The sequence below is a fragment of the Cyclopterus lumpus genome, chromosome 3, assembly GCF_009769545.1.
Source record: "Cyclopterus lumpus isolate fCycLum1 chromosome 3, fCycLum1.pri, whole genome shotgun sequence".
Lineage (NCBI taxonomy): Eukaryota > Metazoa > Chordata > Actinopteri > Perciformes > Cyclopteridae > Cyclopterus > Cyclopterus lumpus.
In genome coordinates, this window is record NC_046968.1 from 11,367,571 (window position 1) to 11,380,428 (window position 12,858).

General features: G+C 41.7%; 1 protein-coding gene across 1 annotated transcript in view; it reads right to left on the reverse strand.

Annotated features, from left to right (window-relative positions):
• The window catches only part of LOC117749698 (ephrin type-A receptor 6-like), a 42,981-nt gene that overhangs the window by 3,708 nt on the left and 26,415 nt on the right, over positions 1-12,858 (reverse strand). Inside the window, exons 8-11 of the mRNA XM_034560403.1 lie at positions 6,483-6,607; positions 5,937-6,099; positions 5,037-5,142; positions 1,798-1,868 (exon numbers count right to left, since the gene is read on the reverse strand). Of these exons, the coding sequence (XP_034416294.1) occupies positions 1,798-1,868; positions 5,037-5,142; positions 5,937-6,099; positions 6,483-6,607 (465 nt within the window). The remainder of the gene's footprint in view (positions 1-1,797; positions 1,869-5,036; positions 5,143-5,936; positions 6,100-6,482; positions 6,608-12,858) is intronic.

A 12,858-nucleotide genomic window follows, 5' to 3' on the forward strand; every position in this document is an offset into this window, starting at 1 on the left:
ACTTGAAGCCGCCCTTGGTACACCTCGAGCAGATGAGCTGGGGACTAAATGTACTTTATAGCTCTGTCAGCTCATATTGTTGGTTGAAGGCTTCGTTTGAGAGAGATTACCAGTTTGGAGCTCTGTCTCCAGGGTGTCTACGCTCAGCTCTAGTAGAACAAGCCTTTCCTTACAGTTTGTTGAGGCTGCAGACTTCCCCTGCCGAGGTGATGCTTATTGTACAGAACCGAACAACAAGAAAAGACTGTGGGAGGCAAGGATTATAACTATTCAAATTATGTTCATAATATTGATGTATTGGCAAGACTGTTATCATTCTTTATCATGTTCTGCAAGTAAAAAACTAGACGACTGATGATGTGCAAAAAGCTCGAAGACACACAAAAGTAGTGCACACATATAGGCAGGACTTGAGTCTATTTGTGTGTGTGTGTGTGTGTGTGGGTGGAGTGGGTATTTGTTACAATACTTTTATTCACAGTCCTTCATGTTTCTTTTGGATCAATCACCAAATCAGGCGCACAGATGATAGAATGGTTGGATGTTTTCTAAGGAGCCACATCTGTGTCCCTGCAGGCCTCAGATCGAATCTTACAAGAGCTCTCACTGAACTGTCTCAGTAAATCACAGGACACCATTTTGTTCCTCAAGAATGACATGCCTCCCCCTGTGGTGCCAATCAATAAACCCTGTGTTTATCTGCAATTGACGAACCACACTGGGGTCTATCCTGTAATTCCTAAAAAGGAACAGCGGTTACTCGGTTTTGTGACAATCCATAATGGATGTATGAGATACTGTGAGTGGTGGATCATGATGAAGACTGTAATAAAAGAAATTGCAACTCCGAGGCAAACTGTGTAGAACCGCTGTGTAGAACGTTCTGTGTAGAACGCTGTGTGTAGAACGCTGTGTGTAGAACGCTCCGTGTAGAACGCTGTGTGTAGAACGCTCTGTGTAGAACGCTGTGTGTAGAACGCTCTGTGTAGAACGCTCTGTGTAGAACGCTGTGTGTAGAACGCTCTGTGTAGAACGCTCTGTGTAGAACGCTGTGTGTAGAACGCTGTGTGTAGAACGCTGTGTGTAGAACGCTCCGTGTAGAACGCTGTGTGTAGAACGCTCTGTGTAGAACGCTGTGTGTAGAACGCTCTGTGTAGAACGCTGTGTGTAGAACGCTGTGTGTAGAACGCTCCGTGTAGAACGCGTTGTGTAGAACGCTGTGTGTAGAACGCTGTGTGTAGAACGCTGTGTGTAGAGCGCTGTGTGTAGAACGCTCCGTGTAGAACGCGCTGTGTAGAACGCTGTGTGTAGAATGCTGTGTGTAGAACGCTGTGTGTAGAACGCTGTGTGTAGAACGCTCCGTGTAGAACGCTCTGTGTAGAACGCTCTGTGTAGAACGCTCTGTGTAGAACGCGCTGTGTAGAGCGCTCCGTGTAGAACGCTGTGTGTAGAACGCTGTGTGTAGAGCGCTGTGTGTAGAACGCTCCGTGTAGAACGCGCTGTGTAGAACGCTGTGTGTAGAATGCTGTGTGTAGAACGCTGTGTGTAGAACGCTGTGTGTAGAACGCTCCGTGTAGAGCGCTCCGTGTAGAACGCTCTGTGTAGAACGCTGTGTGTAGAGCGCTCCGTTTAGAACGCTCTGTGTCAAAACTAAAGGCCCTGAAAGTTGGAGCATACAGTCTGTTGAGGAATGCAGGCTCACCAATGTGAAAGCCCAGACAAGCAATTTAGAAACACACACACACACACACACACACACACACACACACACACACTAAAAAGCACTATATACAGTACCATGTCCACCGTTGAAGCGAGTCCTCCTCTTCTCCTCTGACTTCATCCTGGCTTTAATGTACCCCTGACACCTGTACAGGTGGACCACAGAGTAAACATCACTTCATAAAACAGCCATGTACGTCCCCTTTTTGTTCCTCCCCCTCTGTTCTCGTTTTGCGAACAACCCTCTCCATGTTTTCTGTACAGGAGAAGACAAGTGTAACATTGGTCGTGTATTATTTGGTCGTTACATTTTCCTTTCAGATATGGGTATTTAAAGACGCACCACCCTGAGGGAGTTATAAGCAGAGCAAAGTTTTTAAGTCGTTCATATTTTTTTTTGTGACCTTTTCCCCAACATGCCTGTTGATATGCAGAAGGGTAGAACAATGTACCGTAATCAAAACGACAGGTTTTTATTTCTGTTGTGTGGTTTCTATTTTTTGTTATACGAATTAGAAAAAGAAAAATCAGACCATCGGTTAAATTCCCTCATCCCTTTTTGACCATTGTATTTTCATTTTTGTATTATAAAATTGAAATCAAATAACTACTATCTTGTTTGTTTTTTTGTTTCTGAAACAAAAATCAAAAGGACCAAAAGATACGTGGACCGATGACAAAAAGTGAAAAATTAACATTTGTTCTGACAGCAGAAGCTGCCACCAGTCTTTTGGTTTGCAAAGACGTCTTTGGTGCAAACAAAGAGTAATTGGCCTCATTTCTATAACCCATTCGTTTTGGGCAATCTTTGGTCTTGCCTTTATGTCGTTCTTTTGATTTTCTTCCATTTCTAAGCTTTTATCCTATTCATGGTCCCACAAATTCAAGGCTTTCAAGGCTCAGTCTCCATCGAGAGGGAGAGTGAGGACAAAAGTAGCAATCGACCCCTCGTATTCAACAAAAAGAACAATTTGCATCCTCCATGCACAAACCATACAGAAGATAATTATCATGGAAAAATCATTAAACCATTAGAATTGTACTGATACTTTGCATCTTCCTACTTTAAAAGACTATATTTATATGAAGATAGTTGACAAACCAGATTAAAAAAGACAATATTTAGTGACCAAAGACTAATTAAGAGATTAATCAGTTATTGTCAAGTTTCATTCACATACTGTCTTTCTGGCTCCATTTTGGAGCTTCCTCTGTTTAACATCTTCTCTACTTCCACTGGCGACACACACTCTAAATTACATAACCATATCACCAGGAAACCATGGTACGAGTTAGTGCATCGGACAAATCAATGATTGGATGTGCCAGAATGCTCTTCCATAAAACAGCAATGTTAAAAACCACAAACCAAGCCAGAAATCTTGTTGTGGTCAGGAACTCAGAAGTGAATGTCAACAGCCACATTAAGACAATTACAAAGTCAAGGGTTAAATGACTTATGACCTTGTCCATGCATTTATCTTCATTAGTTCTCCCTAAAAGATCGATTCAGAGTCCTCACTAAGATAAGAGAGTGGATCACATCAGATCTGAGGTCTTATTGGCTTCCTGTCTGTCAAAGAATTGATTTCAAAAGCATACTGTTGCTTCATAACTGAATGGTTTCAGGCATCTTGTTTACTCAACATATCAACATCTTTGTCTTTCTGTCCCCAGAGTCAACACTAAACATGGAGAAGCAGTGTTGGGTTGCTTTGCTCCATTTATCTGACACAAACTCACAGAGAACTACGGGTCAGCTGCAACTCTCACTTCTTTTAAATCAAGGCTGAAGACTCCTGTTTGCTCCTGCCTTTTATGAAATACATAATTATTAATGTCCTCTTCCTTTGAACTGGAACTTTCATTCTTATTCTCAAAGCTTGTTTTTAATTTTCCATTCTCTTGGCTCTTTAATGACTGCTTTCATTGTATTTGAATGTCCTTTTGTGGTGTGTTGCTTTTGCACTTCGTCTCGATGCCTTTGATGTTTTCTGTAAGCACTTTGAACTGCCTTGTTGCTGAAATGTGCTATGAAAATAAACGTGCCTTGCCATAATGGAGGGACAGGAAAAGGTTTCTGACAGACACCTATCTGGCCAGCTGTGATGGGGGATAACATATAATATTGGCGTGTATTTGCATCCAATGCTGTACAAATATATTTCAGAATTGGTCAAATTTGGAGGTATGCTACAGACAAACAAAAGGGAACCCAGAAATATTAGGAGTGGATCTGAGATTTTCTAAAAGGCTGTGTTTCTAACACAGCCTTTTCCAAAAAATGCATTCATTGAAGATATGTAACATGTGTTAAAATATGGACTGCACTTCAGGGCTCATCTTATTAGATATCATACTTGACCCACTGCCCCAGGCACATACTGTCTTGATTTCAGCTAATTTGTCTCATTCAACAATTATTTAAATGTGTAGTTTCATGTTGTTCAAATCAACAGAGGGAAACACTTGTAGTACTTCAGAATAATTTAAATGCCTTAATATGAGGCAGACTTTAAATAAAACAGGTATGGCAACTTAGTGGCATTGATTATGCTAATGATCAAATCGCACAGACATCAATAGGAGGCTTCCATCAATTTGAAAGAAGCACTTTATGACGAGTGTGTACAGTTGAGAGTTTTATGAATCTGACGTGGAACACTTGTGCGAGAAAGCCTCACAAAAAAAAAAAAATGTAAGAGAGGTTTAGGATAAGAATAGAAAAATCTTCTTGCATTTGGCCAATTGCCTACCACTTCGTTTTGAATCTCTTTTTCTTCTGGAAAGCGAGACACATTATGCCCATTCGAGTTCAGATATTTTCAGCATTTGAAGCAAATTGTGTGATCTAAGATTATTACTTCAGCCTGCTTCATCATTAGGCCGGAATCAGGACAAATTACCTCCAGATTCTGGGCCATTTTTCATTGTTTATTAATAAGTGCCACTAATGGTAAAACCCTGTGAACCACAGGCAGAGGGAAGAAAACGGTCTGACTGAACCTGTTGAAGTTAATGGAATGGAGCAAACTGCTGGTACATGCATTACATGCTGAGTAATTAGACAGAAAATTGGTCCAGCCATTTGGAAAATAAGAGTGTCTACTCGGCGGCAAAAAGAGAGTCCATTAACTGACTTTGGGTTGTAGCGTCACACTGGAGATTATGAGAAGAGAAGAACAGAGGTGTGTGTGTGCGTGTGTGTGCGTGTGCGTGCGTGGTTGCGTGCATGTAGGTGTGTGTATATGTGTGTGTGTGTGTGAGAGTGTTAACAGTAAGCCGGCACCAGAGAGAAACCGGGGGTGTCTTACCGTCCAGTGATGAGGAGGAAGAGGGTCAGGATCACCAGGAGGGAGAAGCCTCCTACAGACGCCGTGACGACCACCAGGACTTGACCTTGATCAGCAATATCAGGATCTGAGGAGAGTGAGACCATGAGAAATGTTTGCTGATGTTTCCCTAAATGGACTGACATCTCAGTAAACATCTGTTGAAATAAACGCATTTATTTAGTAATTTAAAGTGCCATTTTTTAAAAATTGAACTGAGGCTAACCCTTTAGATATTGTTGGACTTCTCCAACAGTTAATATAAAATGAAGGTAAGTAGGAAAACAGGTCAGAAACACGGAAATCACTGCATTCGTTGACATAACGCTGTGTGAGAGTGAGCATCGTGTGGGTTAAATAAGGTGAGAGAGAGTATGGCACATTTGTAGAAGCACAATCCAAGTACATTTATGCACTGGCATATGGGAGTATGAGACTATGAAGGTGCACATCTACATATTCATCACCAAAAGTGTGTATTTTGTAGAAGGATGTGCATTTCTGCATATTTCAGGATTAGAATCAGCAGAGCGTAATGTGTGCATCAGGAATTTACAGAGCTTATACACATTTAAATAAATGGCTCATGCCTGAAGAAGCACTGATGAGTTTTACTGATCCATAGCAGAGAATGACCATAAAATGTATCCAAAGATTTTATAAGGTTGTTGATCAACACTGATGACTTCATATCTCTGACTTTAAACCTCCTTTCTTCCCCGGCGCTACAACCTTACAGTGTAATGTTTTAAAACAAGACCTCTATCCATTGGAATTTGAACACAAATCTAACTGACTGGATGAGTGAACATCAGGGCCTTTCCTTCTGAAAACACAGCCAGTGAAAACGCAAATAAAGGCGAGACTCCCCCACAGGCGTACCCTCGGCCGCAGTGGCAAAATCAAAGTTGGGGCTGTACGCTGTGTAGCCAGCAGCAGTGCGAACACGAACATGGAAGACATAGACAGTTGAGGGTCGGAGGCCCGTCACAACCACGCTGGGGTTTTTGGTCCGCGTTGATGAGTAGCTCAGCTGCTCTTGCTCCTAAAAAATTTTTAAAAAGAAATCAGCAACAGATTCCCACAGATGATAAACAAAAGCAAGTTTTGACAGAACGGACAAACGTTGCTATTATCACAGCAACGTTTGAAGCAAACACATCATTTTCATCCTATTAACTATCAGAGCAGATGGTGGAGATAGCATTGCATTGAAGATGCTGCGCGCATACACTTTCTGCACGCTAAAAATGCAAATTGTTCTGTGAGCAGCGATTCTTGTGTTACGTGATGTGTACTACATGCAATCACTTGGGGTTCACTTAGGTACAAACTATTGTTACCGTGAAGCAATCAACACATATGTCACATAAGCATGGTGTAAGAATAAAATCCGACTGTTTTATTTCGTATAATCAAAGATGTTACCTTCTCAAAGTATTTAACTTCATAGTCCACTATGTCTGAGGGCAGCTGTTCCACTTGTGACCAGGAGAGGGCGATGCTGTTTTGAGACGCCCAGTCTTTCCTGACTACACCCACCAGAGCAGGACCTGAGGATGCAGTCAGAGTGCAAAGATGTCAGCTGTGATTATCAAATAATGAGCTTATTAGACGTAGTGACTAACTTATGTACTAAGGGTTGTTTTCCAAAGAGTGAGAAAAAACCCAAGCAAGAACAATGGCCCTCAGAGTCACCTGTCTGAAAGGCTCAAGGGACTGAGGAAATGAGTGATCTCAGTCATGTATTGCTCGAGCCACTGCAGTGAACTCGAGAGCGAATCCGATGAGCTCAGACTGCAAGACACATTTTAAAAGGCTCTGCAGCAATCACAAAAGAACTATATAACAAAAAGTTCCCAAACTCCACACTGGAAAGAAAATCTGAAGCACAGCTTGAGAAAAGCACATGCTGCATATGTTACGTCTCCACTCTCCAGTTTGCAGGAAGAAAGGAGAATTGTTTCTCTATTACAGGAATGCCCATACAGGGAAAGGAGGGCCGAGAAGCAACCATTTTACTGTCCAGCTCCGGTGTGATGTGCGGCCTGAGAGGAACATTCGTGTTAACTAAACCACTAGACGCACAGCAACTGTTTATCATGTTTGTCAGGATTGCTGAATTTGGGGAAATATTTTGCAAAACGAAATAACCCAGCAGAGATTCAAATATTTACCATCAATTATTCATAAAGCATTAGCTTGAACAGAATACGATCTGGCAAACAAATAGATCCAGTCCCTGTGTTGTCGAGCGTGCTGTTTTAGAGATCATTGTTGGAATACAAAATCAAACCCAGATAGATGTCTTTCACTGGCTTAATGCTCAGAGAAGCAGATAACCTACGACACACAGAAGGCCAAAGGCCGGATGGGGCACTTCAGAAAGGTGAGTGTCACTGAATTAAGTCAGAAGACTTGAGTTTCACATCTTGTGAAGAGGCCAAGATGACCTCGCAGCAGCTCGGTCCGGAAGCTTTACGGTCCCGCAGCTCAACTGTTGACAACTGAGAAAAAGAAGGTGTGCCATATCAATTGAAATTCTTGCAGGATTATCCAAGGAGACAAAGCCCACATACGATACCAGCACACGTCCTAAACATACAGTATCACACGTGTGTCACAGCTGGGTAGGATCCCAAGCACTGGACTTGTGCTGTCTAGTAAACAGTTTTTTCAGGCTCACATCACACGTCTGCCGTGCGACGTGTCCAGATAACATGTGTCCTCTCTATCCCAGTGGCAGGTGGTGCATGAGCTGCACAGAGCGCCTGGAGATGTTGTGGGAATATCTCAAGCCTCTCAGTGTGGCTGCCTGCTCCAGTTATTAATAGCAAACAGCAGACACGCCAGCACAAATAAACACTACATATTGGCAGCACACTCAGTGCAAAAGTGCACAGACAAGGACAAACTCCAGTGAGTTGTGAATGTCATCCATGCAATACCTGAAAGTTTTAGCTCAATACTGGCCAGTTTAGAGTCTCCTTGAGAAAAAAAGCAGTCATTACCACATGGCGCACTATATTAAACACAAGTTCTTGAAACAAATCTCTCAGCAAATTGTCAAAGATGAAATATGACAGTTAGCTGAAAGCATTTCAGATTTAGCTGTGGATATTTTATTGTTTCTGTCTGATTGATGTGTGACCACATCGGCAATTCAATGTGACCACTGTAATCCTTAACACACGCTAATTACATTTGCACAGTAGGGCTGCATCAAATAATTACTTTCACTGAATCATCTGCTGATTATTTATCGATTAATGTATGGTCTAGAAAATATCAGATACTGGTAAAAAAAAATGTATCATCAATCTTCAAATGACTTGTGTTCTGTCTAATAATACAAAGCAGAAGCATAATCAACTGATTATCTTGTAGAGAAAAGACAAGGAGCAAGCACTCTTTCTCTGTAATATTTGCTTAATTTACATGAGCAATTGGTTTTCAACATAGAAAGATTCATTGGCCGTCGACCGTTTTAGCAACTTACAATTTCAGCTTTCGCACACAGTGCGGACAGATAGAGAAAATGGAAACGTATGCAAGTAAAACCTGAGGCGAAGATCAACTTATCTGACGAGAAACAGCCACAACATACATATCGCTCCATACGACCAGCAGAGATATGTCCGAAGTTCACGTTTTGTCAGTCAAAAAATTTGTATTTTTAGTTAAAACCATGAAAGGATTCCTTGCATTAAATCCTCAAAATCCTGCATTAACAGACCTCCACATGTAAATGAATAAATTAAAGTGTAACTACATGGGCTAGAATGAATCATTTAAACATATCAAAGCAAAAATGGTGTCCATGAATTGTATGTTTTCATAGGAAATGATGGTGTTTTTCAGTTGGCACCAGTTAAACCAAGCAGATAAATATGCATAATCCACTTACGGGATAAAAATGTCCATGAAAAACACATTACTAGAGGGGATTTCTGTCTGCAGCATACAGTATAATGTTATGTATCTATCACCATGCATGTGTGTATGTGTGTGTGTGTGTGTGTGTGTGTGTGTGTGTATGTGTGTGTGCGCTTGAGGTGTTGAGTTTTGTGTGCATGGACATTTTTTGTGAGAAACTCTCTAAAAACCCGCTGAACTCTTGCGCAAGAAGAGTTATTTTAGGTTCAGTATAAATCAATCCTTTGGTTAGAAACCTACTGCTATGTATGAGCGGCTCAAAGAAAACAATCAAGGACTTCATAATTCAATCACGATTCACACTTCAAAAGATCATTGAGAACAAATTAACTCTATAGATGGTTTATTGTTTGTTGTTCTGAAAATGTGTTAACCCTCAACTATGAATGAAGAAAGATAAAGGAAGGGGTGGAAGAGAGAAAGAGTTAACAGGGAGAGCTGCAAAGAGATCCCACAAGGTTGCATCGCCCCAGCATCTGAGTATATAAATAGACGTCAGCCTTATTCCCACAGCAAAGAAGATGAAAACAGAATCCACTGGGGGAACGGGGAGGAGAACAAAGTCAAAGAGAAGAAGATCTCCTGAATCGCAACACACACATCGGGAAATGTTCACACATGGATTTAGCATGTGCGACCTTTACTTGACTCTTGTTATTGTTTTGAATAGGAAAAAAGGTGTGCTGAAGATACAAAAGCTAAAAACAAAACAAAAATAGACAAGTAAACATTCAGATGTGAGATAGATTTGAGAACATGTTAAATACATAAACCTCTCCTCCTTGAACTTGTCAGCAGCCCATAGAAAGACCAGTCACGCTAACATTTACAGTATACTATATATGTACACTTAGGCATTGACAGTGTTCTAATAGTGTGAAACACTTATACGCTTGAAGAAGGGTGATACAAAGCAAATTAACTCACTACAGATCCGTGTTTTTTTATCTCAAAACATCTCAGGACACACTCGATGAACCAGCCCAACAACGTTATGGAACTATTAAATAGAGTAAAATATGCTAAGAACACACATCGGGAATTCTCCTGAAAAGCTGCAACTGTAGTTCTTGGCCTTGTGCCGGCTTGTGGTGTCTTGATTGTTGTATGAGAAGAAAGACAAAGTTAATCAATTAGGAAAACAGCCCTAATTGATTGACAGTACCGGCAGTGCCAGACAGCAGTTAAACAAACTCGTGTGCCGTGGAGAGGCAGAGGTGATCAAAAGAAAAGGGCCGACACGATGTCATGGTGATGAATGTGAAGTGAAGTCTTTTGCTATTGTCAAATATTGCCAACAATAAGTCAGCTGACAATACAAAAAACATACCAGTGAAAGTTATTACTAATAACTTGGTCTCATTTTAAGGACCAGTGTGTTGACCAGTCTAGTAGCAGTGGAGCCTCAAATTAACTGAAAGACAATGAGCACAACTCATTTAAAACGGCAGCTATTCGATTTTGATCATCTCAGAATCAACGCATCATTAAATCTTTTTTGCAAATGATTTGATTCCATTAGATATTTAATTCAATGAATGCAGATTCTTCCAGACTTTACAAATATAAAACCTGTGCCACCAACAGAAATACATGAACACTTCACAAGTGTATCCTTTTGTCCAAACTTTCAAAGGCTCATTTTCAGCCAGGACACACTCTGTTTATTCTACGTGAGGATTACTTCTATGTTTGTGGTTGCCTCTCTGCTCCTGCTGTAGGGGCACATTGTTCCTCTGTGCAGCAAACATCTCAAACAAAATTGCACTGATTTCTCTGTGTGTCTTCGGAGAATACCGCAGTGAACTTTGTGGGAGGAATCGTCGGTGAGAAACGCTCTGCTGAGCAACTCCGGTGTTTTTGAGCCGAGTGCAGTTTGCTGTTCATAAACAGAGATCATCCTGCTCACGCTGCTCCGCATCGCTGCCTTGAGCGGCGTTAGGACAACAGCTGCTGACCTTCATCAACTTCGACAAGCATCCTGCTTGACAAAGTGAAATTAAGTGTGGAGGCACAAAGAGGCATTCAAAAAATTATTAAATGTGTCTTCTGAGAATCTGTGACTGAATACATATTGCTCAGCTCTCACTGCTACCAAAACTGAATGATAACTCCAGTGTATCCGAACGTCGACAAAGGCAATAAACAGTCAAAGACAGAGCGAACGTACATATTGCTTAACTGGGCATTATAACTTATCAAGGTTAGACAAGCCCTCAGGCATTAGGGAGGAGAAGGTTTAATTAATATGCAATTTACGAACAGATAGCACGCCAACCGAAAATAAATGGTGCCCCTCCTTCTCTCAAAAAAATAAATTCAGTTAATTGCTATTTCTGCTTTTGATTGGCTATCATTCCATGATTGACATAATATCACAATCAATTACATGAATCACCTTGCAGCATCTATGTTAATTGGCAATGAGCCTGTCCATCCCAAGTCCATCCAAACAGAAGTTTAGACAAGCACATGTTTAAAACCAGCCAGTCTCAGCTCAATGAGCATATATACTCTCTAATTTAGAGTACGTTTTTGAGTGCTTGACATATAACAGCCATCTAATGTTGGTCGGTTAATACATGGTCTCACCAAGAGGCTTCTCGAAAGATTTTCCTAAAATTAAAATATGAAATACCTCATGCATGTTACCTGCTCATTAATATTTGTGGAAGTTATTTAGAGGAATTAAGCATGTGTGAAACTGGGAATTACCTGTGGACCTATGTAAACATTGCAGTCCAATTAACAACAGAAAATGATCCCTGTGTGTGAGAGAAAGAAAAACGAGAGTGAGCACAGGGAGGAGCTGGGATATGAGTAACAGACCATATCTGTACGTGGTGTACATGGGTGAAGTAAATGTGTGTGTGCGAATATATTTCAATCAGGAGAGACAAGTTGGTGAATAGTAGTCAGTGTTTATGTACTGCCAGCTGATGTGACCATGGGCTACGCTGAACCATTTGGCACTTGAACTCGGCGGGGAGATTTGAGATTGCGCTGTATTTGCCCTGAGCGGCAGCAATAAATGAATCCCCCCGAGGAGTCCAGACACTGGTGGTGGTGGCTGAGGTTCTGCTGGCGTTGGCTGGAGATGCGATGAGCTGCCGAATTTGAAGAGGTGGATGGAGCTGGGGAGGCGGAGGGTCGCATGGAAACAGCAGGGGGCGCTAGAAGGAGGAATACGGCATATTTAGAGGAGACAGCAGCAGCTGATAGGCTAGCTCAGAGGGCGTGGCTCTGTGCTTTTGGCTCCCGCCTGGCTGTTGATCAGCTGGTAGTGAGGTGGCTCCTCTGATGGTGACAGCCAGTATGGAATGTGAGCTGCAGGTGAGGGGGCCATACAGGTGGGCCTATGAGCCTGGTGTGAGGGGGTGGTCTTCCTGTCTGAACTTATGCTAGAGCTTCATATCACATGTGTATGGATTTGTTTGCCTGCTTGCCTGGCTCTGTGTGTGTGTGTGTGTGTGTGTGTGTGTGTGTGTGTGTGTGTGTGTGTGTGTGTGTGTGTGTGTGCATACAGTGTGTCCTACCTAGGTGAGGCAGTTTGACAAGTTAATCCATTCTGAACATCCTAAAGGAAACATCCCCCCACAGGCTGCTTCTCTTCCTCAACAGAGATTATTTTGCATCCCAACTTCCTCCCGTCAGTCGAGCTGCTTGTGCCAGAGAGATGGGTGTGAAGTGTCACATACACTGCTGACATCTGGTTTCCATGGTATGACATTTCTAAAAATAATACTTTGAATATTGAATAGTTTTTACTGTATACTCGGGGGGGAAGCGACAGTAGATTGACTTCTCTTGAATGACAGTGATATGATCATTGATAGCTTCGCAACCATACATTCCATATTACCTGAGA